Here is a 22,746-nt window from a genome sequence, read left to right as displayed (position 1 = left end):
AAAACTCTCGAGGGAAAACTGAACATTTGGAAGGTGGAGGGATGGGGTTGGTTTGAGGGGATGAAGGTTAACGAGGGTAGAAAAGATCATGGTTTTGGATTGGGAACGATCTAAGATGGTGGTGAATAGCTGTCTTGAAGAACTGGAGGGAATAATATTAGATTGAAGAGGATGTGGAAGTTGATTCCACAGGTGAGAAGAAGAGGAACAAATGAGTGGAGGTGAGCAGTGATCCTGGATTTAGTTTGTTTTACCAGAAGGGGGTTGGTAGTGGACCGTGTGTGCCCGGCAGAAACCGGGGGAGAGGGGGCAGGCGACAAAGTATGGAAAGAGCAGAGGGTACAAGACCAGAAAAGATGCGGTAGAAGACAGAGACCACTGACCTGTCTGTGATGGCGAAGTGATCGACCCATAGACAGAGCTTCATCGCGGGAGATTCCACTGATCTTGAAATCCTTGGTTTCCACAGCGTCAAGCTGAGCAAGGTGTGAGGCAGGGCAGCCAACCCAGAGGGGAGTGCAGTACTCCATCAAGATGCAGATGAAGGCCTTGTAGGTGTGCCAAGGAAGGACTTTGTACGACGGAGGATGCCAGTCGGCGGCTGGCTTTGGAGACAGACATTGAAATGTGGTTCACCCAACAAAGGTCATGGCTGATGGTGACACCCATGAGTTTGAATGACTGAACTTCCTCAAGAAGATTGTGAAGAAAGTAGATGAAGGGAAGAGGGAGGGGGTGGGGGGGGGGGTTGCCAGGCGGTTCTTTCGGAAAGCTGTCACTGCCAGCTGTCTGGCGTCCAGGTATCACAGTCATAGACAACAGACTAGTAGGCCAAATAATTTCAGAAAATTGCATCTTGAGTGATGGAAACTGTCCAGGTCCTTGAAGGCTTCCATAGCAGCTCCAGCTGATCTGATCTACAAGAGCACTTTGAAATGATCCTCTTCCTGATGAAATGTTACACCTTCATAAACTACCTGAGGAGTCCTTTACCAGGTGTGAATCCTGTATCTATCTGCACTCTGTCTCAATCCTCTCTCGACTCTTAATTGATCACCGTCCACGATTCCCAAGACACGTTGGTGTTTCACGGTCAATGCACATCGTCAATGGCCTGGGTATACCTGTCCTCACACAATCTTAGCCATTCATTTCCCAACAAGCAAGTCTGGATATTGAAACAGAGGCTCATAGGTGCTGCCCCAATTCTGACCACCACAGCACGTGCGGAGAAAAATCTCGTGCCTCCTGGTGACTTGACCATCACGTGGTGCTGATAGATAATCTACACACCAAGCCGTTTTGCCAACTCAAGAGGAAAGGTCTTCGTGCAGCAATGCCAAAGGTGATCACAAACCTAATCACCACAAGCTGAAGAAGATGCAAACTGAGGATATTATCTGTGGGTGTATCGCTTTGGTGGTGCCATCTCAATTTCCAACCACCAAATTACCCTGAAAAGAGGCCCCGTCACATGAAGGGGCAATTCAAAAACACAGAGAAACAAACAAACACAGGAAGACATTATTATCACGTGATGTACAGGGACTTCAATCACTGTGGACCAAACCAATGCATCATCTGTCCCTCATATTAACATGTGTACGAGCTGTACTTCCTCCCCCAACAAAAAAACCTGAACACGCTAATGCAGAAGATGAAGGTACGGAAGGAAGTACCAGGTTTGAGGTGGTGTCTGTTCCTTTTAAGAACTTTGTCACCAATGCGTATACCATAGAGTGAGGAGTTTTAGGTGTCGGGGTGGAATAGGTAGTACCCAACTGTTCCCATGTCGATCGATCACCTGTTGTTACACTAACTTTTTCACCGACCTGAAGTTCAGGGAGAATCTGAGGGGAATCGGGGAGAATCTGAGGGGAATCGGGGAGCATCTGAGGGGAGTCGAGGAGAATCTGAGGGGAATACCTCCGATTGTAGTAACTAGGGCATGCCCGTACTATATATATAGGACGTGCCCGTAAGTGCGTGATGTTACCGTACAATGAATGTATCGTCCCGACGCCGCAGCTCGGATGGCGCTGCAGTTAATCGGGCCCCCAAATTCCTCATCGACGATAACTAAACAATATATTATATGAATCGCACCGTACATACCTCCTTCTAGATCTTGTTCTTGTCTTGATATACTCACTCAGGCTCACTCTATCACGACTGAGTCCTCCCAGCTCCTCCAAATGGCGCCCGCTAGCCGCTACGTAAGTCCGGAAGTGACGTCCTCATTTGACTGTCCGGAAGGTCGCAAATCGCAGTTACGATGAATCGCAAATTAGTTTTAATTAGTTTTAAAACATAGTTTAACGGCAACATAGTTTGCCGACGGGAAATAAATGAATACGCTCTCAAATGTGCCATCCGAGGCAGAGTCTGTTCGCCACGTTCGGCACACGTGATAGCTCGCTGCTCTCTGATTGGTTGAATCGTTTTTTGGACATAGCTCGGTAACTACTTCTGCGATTAATTTAAAACCTTGAAAAGGCACATCCTCGGGTCCCCAGCAATATACCTGGCAAGTTTCAAGTATATCGGACCGGTAGTTGTCGAGAAACAGCGGTCACAGACAAACATACAAACATACAAACATACAAACATACAAACAAACATACACACAGAGATTACTGGAATTATAGATAGATAAGCGCCTCTTTCCTTGGCCTTTTCATCGTTGCTCTTCACGATATCAGGGTCGATCTTGTCTGTGTTTGGTAGAAGATTCTCGGTCAAGGTCGGCATAGTTCGACCCAGCATCACCTGTGCAGGGCTAAAACCTGTTGGCTCAATAGGACTATTACGGTGAGACATCAGCCCCAGGTACGGATCAGGTTGGCGCAGGATCATTTTCGCAATGTGTACACCTTTTTCAGCACATCCGTTGGCCTGTGGATACCTTGCGCTTGCGGTCACATGTTCAAAGCCATATTTTTCAGAAAATTTTGCAAACTCCTTGGACGTGAATTGACTTCCATTTTCTGAGATGAGAGCATCAGGAATGCCCCAACGAGCCAAGGTTGACTTCATCTTATGAATGAGCATTTCACCTGTGAGAGACGGTAAGTATATGAGCTCGTTGAATCTGGAGTTGTAATCCACTACGACCAGGTCGTGTTTCTTGTCAAACCAAAGGATATTGGCCGCTATCTGTTCCCATGGACGAGACGGAAGGGGAGTAGGGATGAAAGGCTCTCGCTTTTGAGCAGGTACTTGATACGATGATCACATTTACTGACCTAGTCCTTGAGGTCCCTACTCATATCGGGCCACCAAATACAATCTTTGGCTCGGCGTCGACACTTCGTCACTCCCTGATGTCCATCATCATGAACTCTTTGCAACATCTCCGCCTTCATGTTGGTTGGTATAACGATCCGAGAGTCATACAATAACAGTCCTTCGTAGACGGACAAATGCCCACGATTTTCCCAGTATGGATCGAGTATATCCGGATGGTCATCCATGTATTGAGGCCAACCATGGATAGTGTCGTCAATCACAGGTTGCAAAACAGGGTCCAGGCTGGACGCATCTCTGATGACATCAAACTTTCCCTTGGATGCTGGAAAACCTGCCTCGACTCCATGAACATTTGCGTCCACTTCTTCTGACAACTCACGGTCTGAGGCAGGTGCTGGGAGTGGACTACGGGACAATGCATCGGCAACAACTATGGACTTACCTGGACTATGGGACAATGCATTGGCTACAACCATGGACACCTGGACTATGGGACAATGCATCGGCAACAACCATGGACTTACCTGGACTATGGGACAATGCATCGGCAACAACCATGGACTTACCTGGACTATGGGACAATGCATTGGCTACAACCATGGACTTGCCTGGCACGTGTTCTGCTACCACATTAAACCGCATGAGAAGGTGTTGGCATCTCAAAGGCGCTTGATCCAGGTCCTTGTTGTTGATTAATGGCTCTAAAGGCTTGTGGTCAGTGACCAACCTAATGGTCTGTAGGCCCCACAGGTATTGACAAAAAAGTCGCAGGCCCAAACCGAAGCAAGGAATCCTTTTTCGATCTGTGCATACCTGGTTTCTGCAGGACTTGGTGTGCGTGATGCAAAACAGACAGGTCTCAACTCCCCATTAGACTGCTTTTGTACAGACAGGTCTCAACTCCCCATGAGACTACTTTTGTACACAGACAGGTCTAAACTCCCCATTAGACTGCTTTTGTACACAGACAGGTCTCAACTCCCCATTAGACTGCTTTTGTACACAGACAGGTCTCAACTCCCCATTAGACTGCTTTTGTACACAGACAGGTCTCAACTCCCCATTAGACTGCTTTTGTACACAGACAGGTCTCAACTCCCCATTCGACTGCTTTTGTACACAGACAGGTCTCAACTCCCCATTAGACTGCTTTTGTACACAGACAGGTCTCGACTCCCCATTAGACTGCTTTTGTACACAGACAGGTCTCGACTCCCCATTACACTGCTTTTGTACACAGACAGGTCTCGACTCCCCATAAGACTGCTTTTGTACACAGACAGGTCTCAACTCCCCATTAGACTGCTTTTGTACACAGACAGGTCTCAACTCCCCCATTAGACTGCTTTTGTACACAGACAGGTCTCGACTCCCCATTAGACTGCTTTTGTACACAGACAGGTCTCGACTCCCCATTACACTGCTTTTGTACACAGACAGGTCTCAACTCCCCATTAGACTGCTTTTGTACACAGACAGGTCTCAACTCCCCATTAGACTGCTTTTGTACACAGACAGGTCTCGACTCCCCATGAGACTGCTTTTGTACACAGACAGCTCCGATGCCATAGCTGCGAGCATCCGCAATCACGGTTGTCTCATTATTTGTATCAAAGAATGCTCGGACCTTGAAGACGATAACAGTTCTCTCACTGTCTTAAAAGCCTGAATTAGATTTTGATCCCAAATCCACGAAGCATCGTCTCGAAGTAGATCGTTGAGCACCTTAATCACCAACGATAGGTGAATGACATAACAGCCTGGATGATTAATCATACCCAGGACCCTGCGTAGCTCTGTTTTGTTTTCAGGCAGGTGTATGTCCACGATCACCTGAACTTTAGCTCCTGAAGCTCTAACACCGTGGTGGTCAATCATGTGACCCAGAAATTCGACTAGGTCCTTCCGAAATCCACACTTTTCTGGTTCAGTTTGAGACCAGATTAATTGAGAGTTTTATGCCCCCATTCAAGATTTTCATCATGTTCTTTGAGGGTCCTTCCAAAGACCAGAGTATCATCACCACATGACACAACTCCACTGTGACCCTCCAGCAATTGCGTCATCTTTTGTTCAAAGATTTCCGGTGCTTATTTGATGCCAAAAGGTAACCTATCAAAGGCATACCTGCCAAAGGGAGTGATGAACGTCGTGTAGTTGCACGAATCAGGATGGAGTGGGACCGACCAAAACCCACTGGAAGAGTCTACTTTTGAAAAAAACTAGGAGCACCAGCCAGTTTGGGAAGTATCTCATCCATTGGAGGGCCTTTCACTCACTCACCGCAGGCAGGTTGGTGGTCTTTCTGTTTTCTACCGACTCCTCTCCGGCCTTGCTCCCCCAGCTCTATCTGTGCTCCGTCCCCCAAATATTCCTACAGGTCGCACAAGATCTGCCAGCAACCCTCTTATGGTTAAACTGCCAAAATCTAGGCTCTCTGCTCACCTTCACTCCTTCATTCCCCTTTTCTCCTGCCTCTGGAACAAACTCCATCACTCTCCTCCCTCCAGGTCTTCAAAACAGCTGTTCACCACCATCTCTTATCTTCCCCCATCCAAAACCTTGATCTTTTCTACCCCCGCTAATTCACCCCAGATACACTTTTTTGAAATTCCAACTTCTTTCCTGGAAGTCCTTGCAGTGTCCATATGTTTTATACCTTTCCCACCTCCCCCCAAGCCTTCTCCCTCCCACAGTTCTCTCGATGTCCCTGCTCTCAAATGTTGTGTTTGTGTCCTTCCCCCTCTCTCCCCATCTTGTCTACCGCTCCCCTTATTTTGTGTTTTATGTGTCGGTTTGACTTTTTGTGTGATTAATGTTAGCTCTTTCACGAGCCTCGATCTTGTATACAAAAAACAAAACAAAAAAAATGTGGGCATTTGAAACTTCGCACGACGAACTGATTTGTTCAGGTGTTTCAGATCAACACAAATTCGGATGTCACCACTCTTCTTGAGAACCGGCACCATGGGGGCGCACCATGGAGTTGGCTCCGTCCCTCGATGGAAGACACCCTTGCTTTCTATTCGTTTAAGCTCAGCCTCTACCTTGGGCAATAGAGGTGCTGACACACACCTGGGTGTAGAAACGCTGCAAGGTACAGCATTGTCTTGGAGCTAAATTTTTACTGAATGAATGAATTTTATTGACTCGTAGACTTTCCCTTTCAGGCCATGAGAGCAAAGAAAACAAGAATGGCACTCAGTAGAGAGCATATACCTCCACCTGATTGACCACATCACTCAATGGTGAAGAATCATTGAAAAAATTCTACTTATTGGATCTGGATCCGGATCTTCACCAAAATTGAATCGATTCTTCCTTGTCACACACACAACCTGTCCACAATGTTTCGTCCAAATCCATCCATAACGTTTTGAGATATCCTGCCATGTATCGATTTTGGCCCATCACTCAATGGTGGAGCATCACTAATTAAGAATTCTACTAGCCGGATCCGAATCCGGATCTTCACCAAAATCTAATCATTTCGTCCTTGTCCTTGTCACATACGCTACATCTCTGCCAAATTTCGTTCGAATCCGTCCACAACTTTCTGAGATATTTTGTTCACAAACGGACAAACAAACAAACAGACAGACAGACAGGAGTGAAAACATAAGCTCCATCCACCACAAAACAAGTAAAACAAGGAAGTGAAACAAAACAAGGAAGTCCTAGCAGTGTCCATATGTTTTATATCCCCCCCTCCCCCTTTCCATGCCTCCTTCCCCCAAGCCCTCTCCCTCCCACGGATCTTCCGTTGTCCGTGTTCTCTGCTGTTGTACTTGTGTGCTTGCCTCTCTCTCCCCATCTTGTCTCCTGCTCCCTTTATTATATGTTTTAGGTGTCCGTTTTTTTTGTGATTAATGTTAGTTCTTACACGAGCCTCGATATTGTAAGCAAAAAAAAAAAAAAAAAAAAAACCAAAAAAACTTATGATGGAAAATTTGAATATGGGTGGAATTAAAACAACCCCAAACCTTACAACCATATAACAAGATGGCGTCAGGCAGAGCACGAAGCCTGCAAAATCCACCCCCTCCTCCTCCAAAAAAGTTGCCATGAAGACATCAAATTGTCCATTTCATTAAGATTTAAATTGATGACCTTAATCATAGCTCAGGTCAATCGGATGAAAATTGATTATTTTCAGAAGAAAATTGATGATTTTACAAGTTTGACCTTGAGTTGACCTTTGACCTTTTGATCTCAAAAATAGTTGCCATTGACACATCAAATTGTACATTTCATTAAGATTACAATTTCTCAATTGAGCGATGCACTTGCTCTTGAATCTTCACGTCAATCGGATGAAAATGGATGATTTTTCAGTTGAAAATTGATAATTTTAAAAGCTAGACCTTGAGTTGACCTTTTGACCTCAAATACAATTGATTTCCCCATTCAGTGACTCAATATGCACATGCAGTTCAACTTTCAAGGCAATCAGATAAAAAAATGAAGATTTTAGAAATTCGACTACAAGATGACGTTTGTCCTCAAAATCAATAAGCTTCTCAGTTGTGACTCCCTCTACAACTTGGTGAACTTTCATGATGATCGGTTTAGAATTGTGACCTGTAGGCGAGTGACAAACAAACAGACAGACAGAATAACACACAAAACAAGAAAACGTCATGCGTAGCATGATACTTGCAAAATACGCCCTCCCCCAAAAATTTACCATTGATACAGCAAATTGTCCATTTCATGAAGATTAAAATTTACAATCTTGATCAAAGCTCGGGTCAACAGGATGAAAAGTGACGATTTTTCAGATGAAAAATGATGATTTTGGAAGGTTGACCCTGAGTTGACCTTTGACCTTTTGACCTCAAAAATAGTTAGTTTCCCTATTTAGTGACTCAATGTGCAAATGCTGTTCAATTTTCAAGTCAATTCGATGAAAATAGAGGATTTTAGAAATTTGGCCTATGTTGACCTTTTGGCCTAAGTTGACTTCAAGAATACTTGGTGGTTGAATTCAGTGACCAGAAATGCAAGTCCTCTTCAAATTTCAAGTCAATTGGATAATAATTGAGGATTTTAGAAATTTGGCCTATGTTGACCATTTGGCCTATGTTGACCTCAAAAATACTTGGAGGTTGAATTCAGTGACGAGATATGCAAGTGGTCTTCAAATTTCAAGTCAATCGGACGAAAATTGGGGATTTTAGAAATTTAGCAAATTTGGTGACCTTTGGCATATGTTGACCTTTTGACCTATTGACCCCAAAACAATAGGCTTCTGGCTTTTGACCAACTCTACCATTTGGGGAAGTTTGGTGAAGATCGGTTGAAAATTGTGACCTGTAGCCCGCCGGTGACAAACAAACAAACAAACAAACAGACAGTCACAAACACAACCGACCAATATACGTACTTGAAAAATCTTCGATTTTGCAAGTAACAAGCGATTATATATTTGAAGAAATCATCGATTCTGTAAGTAACAAAATGGGCATCACCACTCGTTTGAAAAGCTCACACTGGACATCAAGAGGAAGATTCGGTCTGCGTGCTTCATGTACCAAGGAAAACTGCTCTTTTTGCTTCAGAGATTTGTTTTGAAACGGCCTTGTTAAAATAACTCTTGTAGTTAAAAGTACAGCCGAGGAATATATAATCACTCAACTTCAATTTTGTCATTGGCGAACATAAAATTTGGAAAACTTCGGATTTCGGATAATTTTTGTTTTGGATATATATTAACAGACAAATGCCAAAGCTCACAATGATTCCTTACTGCATTTAGCGCACGCTTGAGTTATTCGGGAGATTCCGCCATCACAATAGTGTCATCAGCATAAAGTAACATACAGTCTGAGAAAATCCTCTATATTACTATCACTCAGGAAATTATTGATACTAGGGCATGCCCGTACTATATATATATCTAAAATTATATCCCCCCCCTCTATTTACATGAAATGGTTTGGTCCAAAGCGAACGGCTTGCGAGTACGGTGACAATCCCCCCCCTCTATTTACATGAAATGGTTTGGTCCAAAGCGAACGGCTTGCGAGTACGGTGACAATCCCCCCCCTCTATTTACATGGAATGGTTTGGTCCAAAGCGAACGGCTTGCGAGTACGGTGACAATCCCCCCCCTCTATTTACATGAAATGGTTTGGTCCAAAGCGAACGGCTTGCGGAGTTTGGTAAAGAAATCGCCATAGCGTGCACAAACGCGCAGGAAAGCGAAAGAATCGCAAATTAGTTTTAATTAGTTTTAAAACATAGTTTAACGCCAACATAGTTTGCCAACGTGAAATAAATGAATACGCTCTCAAATGTGCCGTCCGAGGCAGAGTCTGTTCGCCACGTTCGGCACACGTGATAACTCGCTGCTCTCTGATTGGTTGAATCGTTTTTTGGACATAGCTCGGTAACTCCTTGTCCGATTAATATGAAACCTTGAAAAGGCACATCCTCGGGTCCCCAGCAATATACCTGGCAAGTTTCAAGTATATCGGACCCGTGGTTGTCGAGAAACAGCGGTCACAGACAAACACACAGACATACACACACACACACACACACACACACACACACACACACACACACACACACACACACACACACACACACACACAGAGATTACTGGAATTATAGATAGATTATGTGCAAGAAAATCTAAAGACATTGTAATGGCGACTGACAAAGTATTCAACGTCATTTAAATAAATGGAAAGAGAAGAGGAGATAAGTTTGCACCCCAGTGTTCACCAACATTACCCGAAAAGATGTTTGACAGAGAATTGCCTTTTTTAACACATGACAGCATTCAAGTATAAGTTACAGTCGTGGCCAAAAATATTGGCACCCTTGCACCTTTTTCAAATAATTCACCATTTCTTACAGAAAATGGTTGAAATTTAAAAATATTTTGGTATCCACGTTTGTATTTCCTTGGTTTGCAGTGGAACAAAACAAAAAAAAAGCTGAAAAATTAATAAATCTTAGCTTATTCCACACAGAAATCCTAAAATGGCCCGGACAATATTATTGGCACCTTTTAGAAGTTGTTACAAATAATTAGATTTCAAGCCGGTGATTCTCCTTTACTTTGGAAATGAACTCTCCTCTGGTGAGTTGCAGGTGCCTGCAATATAAAAATCACTCATTCAACCAGTTTGAATAGAGAAACGGAATCAATCTGCTGTTTTGTATCACTATGTGTTCCACCAGTGCCACCAATGAGCATGGAGAAAAGAAAGAAAACCAGAGAATTGTCTAAGGAGGTCAGACACAAGATTGTAGCCAAGCATAGACAATCTCAAGGCTACAAGTCCATCTCCAGAGACCTTGATGTTCCTGTGTCCACTGTACGCAATGTTATCAGGAAGTTTAAGGCCCATGGCACTGTAGCCAACCTCCCTGGATGTGGTCACAAGAGAAAACCTGATGGTAGATTACAGCAAAGGATTGTTCAAATGGTGGAGAAAGCACCTCGATCAACTGCCAAACAGGATCAAGCTGACCTTCATACGCAAGGTACAAGAGTTTCAACTCGCACCCACCATCCGTCGCCAACTCAATGACTATTCCTTACTGCACCGTACTGCAAGGAATTTTGGAGGGCAATGTTCAACCGAGTGTAGAAAGCTGGGTCTCCGTTGAAGGTCATGGGTCTTGCAGCAGAACAATGACCCCAAACACACTTCAAAAAGCACCCAGGAATGGTTCAATACAAAATGCTGGACTGTTCTGAAGTTGCCAGCAATGAGTCCAGATCTAAATCCCATTGAACACCTGTGGGGAGATCTGAAAACTGCAGTTGGGAGAAAGCACCCTTCAAATCTGGGAGAACTGGAGCAGTTTGCACAAGAAGAGTGGGTCAAACTGCCAGTAGAGAGGTGTAGGAAGCGCTTGACTGCAGTTAAATAAAAAAAATAACCACCTTTAGAGGCCATTTTTCCCCGCAAGCAGGGGTTGGCCTTTTTCGGGAACCGTGGTTGTTGTTGTTTTTCGGTCCCCTTTTTGAAGCAATGTTTTACGGCCGGATGCCCTTCCTGACGCCAACCCTTTTAGCCGCCTTTAACGACAAACAGGGAATTACCAGTGAACTGGTTGGTCCTCAATTAGCCGACCTCGGAAGGATGACAGGCTGAGTCAACCCCCCCTGGCGTTAATTCAGCGATCGACCGGGCATCGGTCCAGCCGGGGACCGGGAAAAAAAACAACAAAATCCAGGAAAATAGTGAAAAAATTGTGACATCAGCCCATTCATTATGCATCGGCATGATTCAAAAATAATTAATTGTCCTCTCAGAACCAAACTGTAGTTATTTTGTCCAAAGTCTGTGCTACCAAATATTAAGTCTCGGGTTTCAATAATTTTGTCAATGCCATTTCTTTTTATTTTCTGATTTGAAAGGATATATTAAGTTCTGAATAAAAAAAAACAAAGGTTTTGTAATATTAACAGTGAAATAAAGAATTGTGGAGACCAAATACTTTTGTCAATTTCAATTTATTTTTAGAAACAATTGTGAGTTATTTGAAAAAAATGCAACGGTGCCAATATTTTTGGCCATGACTGTATAGACAACATTAACCCTGTTGAAATCAGTTTCTGCCATAGAGAGGATCCATTGACCAAGTAAAACGCTTCTTTGTCGTCCACACAGGCACAGTGCAACCTCTTTGAGTGGGATAAATACAAATCAACAATGGAATGTGGAGTAAATGGATGGTAGAGGGTAATAAACCCTTCTGTAAACCACCCAGCCACTCATCGCGTAAGATACCACATCCCTCTGGTTAATATGATATGATCTCCGACCCTATTCATTCATTGGAGTTGGGAAGTGTTTAGGTCCCCACAAAAAAATAGAAAAACAAAATTTCATATCTTCAATATGCAAACAGTATTAGAACAGCACCGGGCTACGTCGGGTACCCCTGCTAGTAATCGATATACGAGTGGAAACACACCTGAAAGCCATGATGTGTCCATTGGCACAAAAAACAGCAAGGCAAGGAGAGCCGGCCACCATGACGACGTCCGCGTGGAGGACAAAGGAAGTTTCTGTGACATTGTGCTTGAAAGCGATTGTCATTGTGCTTAGTGGCACCACCTGGGCCTGCTTCTCAGAGGATGCTACCAGGAAGCGTGCTACAGTCCCAGAATCTGGAGACGGCCTGGTGAGTACTCCATTGGGCCCGGGTTCGAGGAAGATGAGTCGAAGAATGGGCCCTTTGAGCTGCAGGGCTGGGGATGGGATGGAACCCCAAATCAGCGCGATTGGCATGAAGGCGACAGAAATCAAACGTGATTCTAATATTTGATGAGAATTTCTAAACTTCAACTGGACCGTTCATAGAACATCTTACCAGGTGCAGTCTTAAGAAAAAAAGGACATGGGCGGGGTCTGTGAGAAGCAAATTTGATTGGCCGAGATGATGTAAAATGCCGTAGTATTTTGTCCAAGTAATGCTAAATGGAAGAGTTTTGAAAATGCCAACAAGACGATTTGTTTTCTCCAGTGCTAAGTATATAATTCAATTCAACTAAAATAAAGATTTTAAAGCTCATAGGAAAAAAAAATTCGGAAGTTTTCCACTGTTGATGCCGTGTCTTTTACACCACCTTATTTCACATGTCATACTAGTTCTTCGTGCCTGTTATTTGTGTCTTTTATGGTGTCCCTAAAAACAGTAAGATTCCTGTTTGGAATGATTTTCAATTTTGTATGACAGCCAAACAGGGACCGTGACCCGGAGCTGCCAACCAGGGACCGTGACCCTGAGCTGCCAAACAGGGACCGTGACCCGGAGCTGCCAACCAGGGACCGTGACCCCAAACTGCCAAACAGGGACCGTGACCCCGTGCTGCCAAACAGGGACCGTGACCCCGAACTGCCAAACAGGGACCATGCACCCGAGCTGCCAACCAGGGACCGTGACCCCAAACTGCTAAACAGGGACCGTGACCCCATGCTGCCAAACAGGGACGGTGACCCCAAGCTGCCAAACAGGGACCATGACCCCGAGCTGCCAACCAGGGACCGTGACCCCAAACTGCCAAACAGGGACCGTGACCCCAAACTGCCAAACAGGAACCGTGACCCAGAGCTGCCAAACAGGGACCGTGACCCAGAGCTGCCAAACAGGGACCGTGACCCAGAGCTGCCAAACAGGGACCGTGACCCAGAGCTGCCAAACAGGGACCGTGACCCCGAACTGCCAAATAGGGACCATGACCCTGAACTACCAAACAGAGACCGTGACCCCGATCTGCCAAACAGGGACCATGACCCTGAACTACCAAACAGAGACCGTGACCCCGATCTGCCAAACAGAGACCATGACCCCAAACTGCCAAACAGGGACCATGACCACAAGCAGCATTTCATAAATTACAAAACATATTGTTGTGGATATGAGGATTGCATTTTTTTGATTGTGTTGAATTGTATTGGAAATGGTGATGAACATTGTTTGGATATGGCCCCTCCTGCCTCCGGAGTTGTGTGGAGATAAAAAGGGCGTCTCGGTAGTTAATTCCATAAACACCACATTGCAGGACCCGATAAAACCCTTGTTCAGTAGCTTATATCTTATTATGTGTTTTAGGGTAAGGCCTTGTCGTCCATTAACATGACACTCCATTGCACCGAGTAAAAGAGATAGATTCCCTTCATTCCCATTCCCAAAAACCTCCATTTCCCCTTTCGTAATGGCCAAGCCTCAATTTGGCAATTACATCCCCTCCAAAGCCGCCATTGACCACGAGGCAGGGTTGGGGAAGAAAGGCGGGTCTCCACCTCGTCATAGAGGGGAGGAGTAAGTCGGCCCCGCTCATCCAACCCAGAACGAGGGGTTTGGCTTGAGAGGGCGGAGAGAGAATGCTTGGGGGAGGTTCGCAAAGGGTGAAGGGCGGGGCCTATATAACCCGCCACGGGACGCTCCCCAAGCAGACAAGCAGATGAGTCCAAGAGATGAGCTGAAAAGGCTGAGCTGAGCTGCGTGGTGAGGTGGACAGGAAAGAGCTGGGTCGTCAGAGCAGGGCTGAGTCGTGAGGTCCAAAAGCAGAAGATCATCCAGGGAAGCACAAAGCCTGCTATTCGTCACCTTGCTCGCCAGCAGCAGCGTCTACAGCAGCAACAAGACTCGACAGCCGTTTGGGGCCTGGACGGCAGTTTGGAGCAGGGCCGCGAAGGGACGGCGGCTGCCGAACGCGCTGATTCGTGCTGCCGAACAAATTGGACTTTCCTCTCCTTCCAGCCAATTCCTATCATCATTCCCCGTGTGAGTCGTCTTTGTTTGTTCTGTCCTGGGTAGGTAATTAAGTCTGTATAAGCTAGTATTTTCCCTGTGTCTCTAAAAGCTTCTGTATATTATTTTCTTATCTTTCCTTCTCCTTGGTTATTTTGAGCCTGTAAATAGTAAATAAATTTAGTAGTGTTTTCAACCCTTTTCTCGTCTTCTTATTCCTTTTCTTCACATTCGTCGTCTTAGTCTTTTCCACATTGAGTATCTGTGGCGCGATACGGCCAACGTTTGGGTGAATCGGGTTTAGTCGGGGAACAACTGTTCGGTCGCGGAGCCTTCGCTCGGCAAACAACATCCTTAACCGCGGACCGTAACAATATTTTCATCGAAGTTGATCGAAATTGACCCACAAATAAATTGTTTGAATTCTATATTCGGTATTGAAAACAAAATTTTCTTTTCTAAATGTAATTTCCCCATTCAGAGAGGAATTTCCTGTACTTAAGATCATTGGCAATAGAAATGCACAACCAACAAAAATCATCACTTTGACAAATGCTCAGGCCCAAATGTCCCCATTGCAGATTCAGTTCAATATTTCTGTTATATTTACACAAATAAAACACCAGGGTATTAACAGTTAATAAACAAAAGTTGTTTGGGTTAATTCAGCAGTTGATGAATACAGGACTTTCAAAATGAGTATGAATGCTAGAAGAGCCCTTTCGCGCATGCGCGGTGACATGCGCAGTGGCTTGCTCGGTGGCATGCGCGGTGGCATGCGCGGTGACATGCGCGGTGACAAGCGCGGTGGCAGGCACGGTGACTTGCTCGGTGACTTGCGCGATGCCATGTGCAGTGGCATGCGCGGTGACATGCGTGGTGGCATGCGCGGTGCCATGCGTGGTGGCATGCGCGGTGACATGTGCGGTGACATGCGCGGTGGCATGCGCGGTGGCATGTGCGGTGTCTTGTGCGGTGCCATACGCGGTGCCATGCGCGGTGGCATGCGCGGTGGCTTGCGTGGTGACATGTGCGGTGGCATGCGCGGTGACATGCGCGGTGGCTTGCGCGGTGGCATGCGCGGTGGCATGCGCGGTGTCTTGTGCGGTGTCTTGCGCGGTGGCATGCGCGGTGCCATGCGCGGTGGCTTGCGCGGTGGCATGCGCGGTGGCATGCGCGGTGACTTGCGCGGTGACTTGCGCGGTGACTTGCGCGGTGACATGCGCGGTGCCATGTGCGGTGGCTTGCGCGGTGGCTTGCGCGGTGGCTTGCGCGGTGACATGCGCGGTGACATGCGCGGTGACATGCGCAGTGACATGCGTTTACACAAATTCCGTTTGGCTCAACAGACACTTTTAACCTGCCGTTGCTAGTACTAAATCCATAAATCCAATCGACGTTTGAACATAATTTTCAGCATTTAAACGAAAGGGTGGAAAATTCACAGCGATTGAACACATAATTGCTCTATTCCTGAATGCAAATCGGAATCACGGAAATGTAGGAACGATCACGAAAAATATCCGTGGATGAGCGAGAAACGTCTCCATTTTTTTCCATGGACCTGCTGATTTTCTATCATTTCATGTTAATACATTTAGCAGCTTCAGTGAATATATAAAACACACACAGTGGGGCCTGAGAAGTGGAAAGGGGGGCCTGAGATTTGGCAGACCCGTGTGTGAGGGTGGCATCAGATTTGGCGGACCCGAATGGAAGGAGTCAAGCCTTGATCTTCGAGTGGATCAAAACCTTGATCTTCCCCCATCCAAAACCTTGATCTTTTCTACCCCCGTTAAAAAACCCCAAATCCGCCTCTTTCAATCCCCAATTTCTTTCCTGAAATTCCGAGAAGTGTTCATTTGCTTTGTACCGTGTACCCCTCCCTCCTCCCCAGCCCTCTCCCTTCCACAGATCTACCGATGTCCCTGTTCGCTTCTGTTGTGCTTGTGTGCTTCCCTCTCTCTCCCCCTCTTGTCTCCCACTCCCTTCATTGCATGAGATTTGGCAGACCCGAGTGGAAGGGTGGCATGAAATTTGGCGGAATCAAGTGGAAGTGTGGCCTGAGAAAGATGAGGACTGTTGGTGGTGACGCACACATGCACATGCACATAAATTGCACACACACATGCACGGGTCGGGATTTGCACGAACGCATGCACTATTATTGTTTATATACATGTTTAGCTTTCGTTTTGCTTTGGCATGTTTTGTTTTGTTTTGCGTGACAACATGCTCTTTATTGAATGCACACATTTTATTTTTAGGCATTATATATACATATACATATATACTCGTACATATTGTGCACATGTTGTATTGTATTCAAGCATGTTATATGTGACATGTTGTACAGTGGTATGTTGTGTACACGCGTCTTGTGCACGATATATTGCACATATTTTGTGCGCAAACAAATCACACACACACACACACACACACACACACACACACACACACACACACACACACACACACACACACACACACACACACACACACACACACACACACACACACACACACACACACACACACACACACACACACACACACACACACACACACACACACACCTCCCCCCTCCCCCTTGTCTTTGAGGTTCGTAGAAAAGGGCCTGATTGGATGTTGGCCCTTTTTGACCTCTTTTGAAATCAAATATCGCGTGCGGAAATGCATCATTGAATTCAGCAGGTGTGAAACAATATGAATTGCCCAATTCAACTTATTTCCTAGAATGTTCCGGCGGGGGTCAATTTCTCGACACATTTTGAGATATCAGCTCACGGCCCAACTCCCCAATATGATTCATAGTAAATACCATCATATTAAGGTTACCCTATACATTCACAAGCCCCAGATATGTCCTCATCGGTGTTCAGAAGAACCCAATCCAGATACACAGCACTGGTAGCGATCTGTCGAGGGTTTGTTCAACACACGCCCGTCCACTCAGTTCTTGCGCAGGCCCCACCTGCTCGGGAGTTTGCAGTATGAGCAGGTGTCCGTTCAGTGAGCTGAGAAAGTCTTTCATTGTTCAGATGCACGACTCTTTCTCTCAGGTATTTTCCAAGTATTTTCAGCTTATTCCAGAAGCTTTGTGAGCTGTTTCAGGTAGCAATCCCTGTCTCCGACACATGATATAATTCATGATGTTCCGAACGATGATGTTCCCCGGGGTTTATGCGCATGCGCGCCGAACATTCTGGGGCAGATTACGTCATTTCAAAAGTCGCCTATTGTAGTCAAGAGAAATATAGTTAACCCATTCATAAATTTCAATCACCTTGATGTGTGAGTTGTCCCCTTAATGCAAACCTCCCGTTTATAAACCCACAGAATAACGTCAATGTTTCGCCCAACCTTGTATACTTACTCAATGAGGAATAAAAACCCAATCATTCACAAACATCTGAAATAAAAGGCTCAATGAAGGATGATGTGTGGAAAACAGAACTCACCGGGAGAAGCCAAAGGAGCAGCTTTGGAGTCTGCAGCGGATGACAAGGCCAGTGTGACTACGCAACCGGAACTAGTTCCCACCCACATTGTAGGAGCCCCCGGACCGTCACTGAAGGCCACCGCGGTCACGGCCTCGTGGCCCTCTTTGTCAATGCTGCATACACTCGAGCTCCGTGATTGGCTCATTGGTGAGTCACGTGACTCTGTGACAACATGGAAGGGTGAAAGTTGGAGTAAAGGAACAATTTAGGTATTACAGATTTTCTCAATTGTTTACACACTGGAACTGGTGCTCTGAACCGAAAGAGCAAGATATTAAGTCAATGTGCAAAAGGAAAGACAATTTTTTCAAAACGATGAGCACATTCCACTTGTTTTCACACAAATCGTCTATTTTTGTTTTTTTTACCTCTGTCATCCGGACATTCAGAAATGAGAATAGGTAAGTACAAATTGGAGTAATCTACTCTCTACTCTGTTATTTACTGTAACATATCAATACAAAACTCAGTGATTACTATGATGTGCACTACTGCAAGTGGAGCACCACCACCACTCATGTATCATGTAAGAAATTAGAAGCTGTGTTTATATAATTATATTTTGTCAATGCTGTATTTTTATTTATTTTGCAGAATTGAAAGATGCCAAGCTGGTGTTGGTAGACGACGGCCATTCACTCCAGCGCAACAAACTGCTATTGTCAATATGGTTCGGGCAAACAACGCAATTCGACCGCGTGGTCTCCAGAGCCGCATTGTTGATGGCAACGCCATGGTTACAGGCAATGACCGAGTGGTCTCGGTTAGGATATATTAAAAAAAAAATAACCACCTTTAGAGGCCATTTTTCCCCACAAAGCGGGGGTTGGCCTTTTTCGGGAACCGTGGTTGTTGTTGTTTTTCGGTCCCCTATTTGAAGCAATGTTTTACGGCCGGATGCCCTTCCTGACGCCAACCCTTTTTGCCGCCTTTAACGACAAACAGGGAATTACCAGTGAACTGGTACTCAATTAGCCGACCTCGGAAGGATGACAGGCTGAGTCAACCCCCCTGGCGTTAATTCAGCGATCGACCGGGATTCGAACCCAGGATCCTTGGATCCCAAGCCGGCACCCTAGCCGCTAGCCCAACACCAGGGTTAGGATGAACAAAAAAAAAACTGAGTTAGGATGAAGCAGGTGTACCGTAGTATATCTTTTGAGAGGAACACAGTAAGAGTGAACGAGCTGCTCCACCAATATGTGCACATGCGTACTCTACAGTAATTTTCAACATTATTTGAGCACCATATACTGTATACTATATACTGTACTCCTCACCAATGTATGGCAACAACGATAAGGACCTGGTAATCCATAAATCTTGAAAAATCTTATTGGAGCAGTGGTTTGTGCAGTCGATTGCGGAATAGGACTTTGAGGGTACGGTCCCCATCAAAGATATAACCTTAGTGGTCATTTCAAAATATTATTGTTCTTCATGATATTGACTAGCCTGGTGTTGGCTTAGCAGTTAGGGTGTAGGCTTGGGACATCCGGGATTCGATCCCGGATTGGATTCGATCCTGAGTTCGAATCCCGGTCGATCGCTGAATTAACACCAGGGGGGTTGACTCAGCCTGTCATTCTTCCGAGGTCGGCAAATTGAGTACCAGCTTGCTGGGATGAATGATCACGGTGTGTACCCCGATTTAGAATAGGTACACCGTATGCACCTATTCTAAATGCTCTGTTCCTGAATGCGAATCGGAATCACGGAAATGTAGGAACTATCACGAGAAATATCCGTGGATGAGCTAGAAACGTCTATTTTTCACGTGGATCTGCCGATTTTCTATCATTTCATGTCAATACATTTAGCGGCTGCAGTGAATATATAAAACACACACAGTGGAAAGGGGGGCCAGAGATTTGGCGGACCCGAGTGGGAGGAGTCAAACCTTGATCTTCGAGTGGATCAAAACCTCATAAGATTGCCCCATCCTTCCCTTTCTCCGAGCTATTCTGAAATCTCTGACACACCTTCAACAGCTCTCCCTACCTCTTCCACCTCTTCCACATCTTACCCTACCCCTCCTCCCCCCTGTTCTGTATCTGATGCTCCCCCTTCCTCTTCATTAACGGTATGGACCTCAAACATCCGGGGCCTTCGTTCAAACTTAACTGATCTCTCCATACAGGTTGCTTCTGTCAAACCAGACGTGATCTGCTTAACAGAAACTTTCCTCCTTTATGATGTCTCTGATTCCATAGTATCTCTCCCGGGCTACTCCCTCCTCCGGTATGATAGACCTGAGCCTCGTCCTGGAGGCGGGGTTGCTATCTTTATCAAAAACTCTCTTCCTCACTCGCCCTGCACTGCACTCTCTCCACCTCACCCCCAGGAATACCTCTGGCTACGGCTTCCCCTTCGCTCCCACCTCTTGTTCATATGTGTGTTGTACCGTCCACCAAACAGTGATGACTCCATCTACATCTCGCTGTCTGATGATATGGACCAACTTCTATCTACTCATCCCAACTCTCTCTTCCTCATATGTGGTGATTTCAACTGTCATCATGCCAGTTGGCTGGGTGTGGGTACCTCTCTCATCAGCCATGGCTCCTCAGCAAAGGACTTCTGCGACTCACTGGGACTGACACAATCTGTCAATTTCCCGACCCGGATCTCAGTCAACGGAACATCTTCTCTTCTGGACTTGGTTATGACTAACTTCCCTGAAAATGTCTGCTGCTCTTCTTCTGCTCCGATCGGATCATCTGATCATGTCCTTGTTAAAGTGGACATCTCTCTGACCATCCTCAGGGAGCCTGCTCAGCGTAGACGAGTCTGGCATTTCACTCAGGCCAACTGGCACGGTCTTCAAGCAGCCATCAATCATCTGGACTGGTCTCCCATCTCTACCACCTCTGACATCAACTCATCCTGGGAATTCTTCCAAAGTAAATTGCTCTCTCTCATGCACAGATTTATCCCATCTCGTCTTCAGTTGTCATACCCTTCCTCCCGTCCATGGTACACGGAATCTTGTGGTGAGGCTGTTGCCCAGAAACAACTTGCCTTCGTCTCCTGGAAAGCAAATCCAACGGAAGGAAATCTCATTTCCTTTCACAAAGCCCGAAACAAGTGTGTGTCCACCCTCAGGAGAGCCAGGAAACAATATCTCTCCCTTCTCAAGACCGAACTCTCTTATCTGTCTCCCTCTTCCAAATCCTGGTGGCGTCTGGTCAAATCCGTTTCTGGTGTTTGTTCCCCCTCCATCCCCTCCCTTACCTCAAACGGCTACACAGCTGACTCCGCACGTGAAAAAGCTGAATGCCTCAACTCTGTGTTTGCCTCTAAATCTTGCGTCCCAAACCCATCCCTCTCTGTACCCACCATACCCAGTCGTACCCTGCTGCTCCTGGACTCCGTGTCCTTTCCTCCTGACAAGGTGGAAAAGTTTCTGTCAACCCTCGACTCTGATTCTGCAACTGGACCCGACGGCATCAGCCCACGGGTCCTAAAATCCTGCTCTGCTGCTCTATCTCACCCTCTCTCTGTTCTCTTCACCCTCTCTTTTGCTCAAGGTCAACTGCCATCTGCTTGGAAATCAGCCAACATCACCGCTTTGCACAAAAAAGGTGCAAAAACAGATCCTAGCAACTACAGACCAATCAGCCTTCTCCCAATTATCAGCAAAGTCATGGAATCCATCATTGCTTCTGATATGAAATCTTTCCTCTTCTCCAATGGCTTGATCTCTGATCATCAATTTGGTTTCAGACCAGGTCACTCTACTCTGGACATGCTGCTTCTGCTGTCTCAACAATGGATGGAGGTCCTCAATGCCAAACAGGAAATTAGAGCTGTCTCCCTCGACATATCACGTGCCTTCGACACGGTCTGGCACCCCGCTCTGCTCACCAAACTCTCCTCCTTTGGTATCCATGGAAATCTCCACGCATGGCTGGCGGACTTCCTCTCTAGTCGTCGTCAACGTGTGGCCCTGAATGGGTTTCTCTCATCTCCTCTTCCTGTTCAGGCTGGAGTTCCCCAAGGCAGTGTTCTGGGCCCCGTGCTTTTTCTGGTCTTCATCAATGATCTCTCTGACTCTCTCGAAAATCCTCTCTATCTCTTTGCTGATGACTCCACTCTCTGCCGCTCCATTCCTCTTCCCTCAGATCGGCAGTCTGCTGCCTCCTCACTCTCTGAAGACCTGGACAAAATCACAGACTGGTCAAACAAGTGGAACATGTCTTTCAATCCTGACAAATCTCACACTCTTACTATGTCTCTCCGAAAAGATCGACTGGACAACCCTCCCATCTACTTTCTCAACAATCCTCTCCAAGAAGTTCTGTCGCTCAAGATTTTGGGTCTCACTATCTGCCATGATCTTTCTTGGGAAAACCACATTTCCAAGCTGGCCTCCAAAGCCAGTCGCCGACTGGGCATCCTCCGTCGTGCGAAGTCCTTCCTCGGCACACCTGAGCTCCTCACCACATACAAGGCTTTCATCCGCAGCTCAATGGAATACTGTTCTCCCCTATGGGCCGGTGCTCCTGCCTCACACCTAGCTCGGCTTCACGCTGTTGAAACCAAAGCTTTCAGAATTATTGGAATCTCCCGCGATGAAGCTATCTCTGAGGGCCTTTCACTCACTCACCGCAGGCAGGTAGGTGGTCTTTCTGTCTTCTACCGACTCCTCTCCGGCCTTGCACCCCCAGCTCTCTCTGTGCTCTGTCCCCCAAATATTTCTACAGGTCGCACAAGATCTGCCAGCAACCCTCTGATGGTTAAACTGCCGAAATCTCGGCTCTCCGCT

The 22,746-nt window shown here is 46.0% G+C and overlaps 1 protein-coding gene across 2 annotated transcripts in view; it reads right to left on the bottom strand.

Moving 5' to 3' along the window:
• The window catches only part of LOC137427185 (syntaxin-binding protein 5), a 331,945-nt gene that overhangs the window by 31,141 nt on the left and 278,058 nt on the right, over positions 1-22,746 (bottom strand). For both annotated transcript variants that reach the window (XM_068116437.2, XM_068116439.2), the window contains 2 exons: positions 17,937-18,140; positions 12,193-12,469 (listed from right to left, as the gene is read on the bottom strand). In XM_068116437.2, the coding sequence (XP_067972538.2) occupies positions 12,193-12,469; positions 17,937-18,140 (481 nt within the window). The remainder of the gene's footprint in view (positions 1-12,192; positions 12,470-17,936; positions 18,141-22,746) is intronic.

Source organism: Myxine glutinosa, chromosome 5 (genome assembly GCF_964187855.1).
Source record: "Myxine glutinosa chromosome 5, kmMyxGlut1.1, whole genome shotgun sequence".
Classification (NCBI taxonomy): domain Eukaryota; kingdom Metazoa; phylum Chordata; class Myxini; order Myxiniformes; family Myxinidae; genus Myxine; species Myxine glutinosa.
Note: the sequence above shows the minus strand (reverse complement) of the source record. Positions and strands in the feature narration are given on the sequence as shown.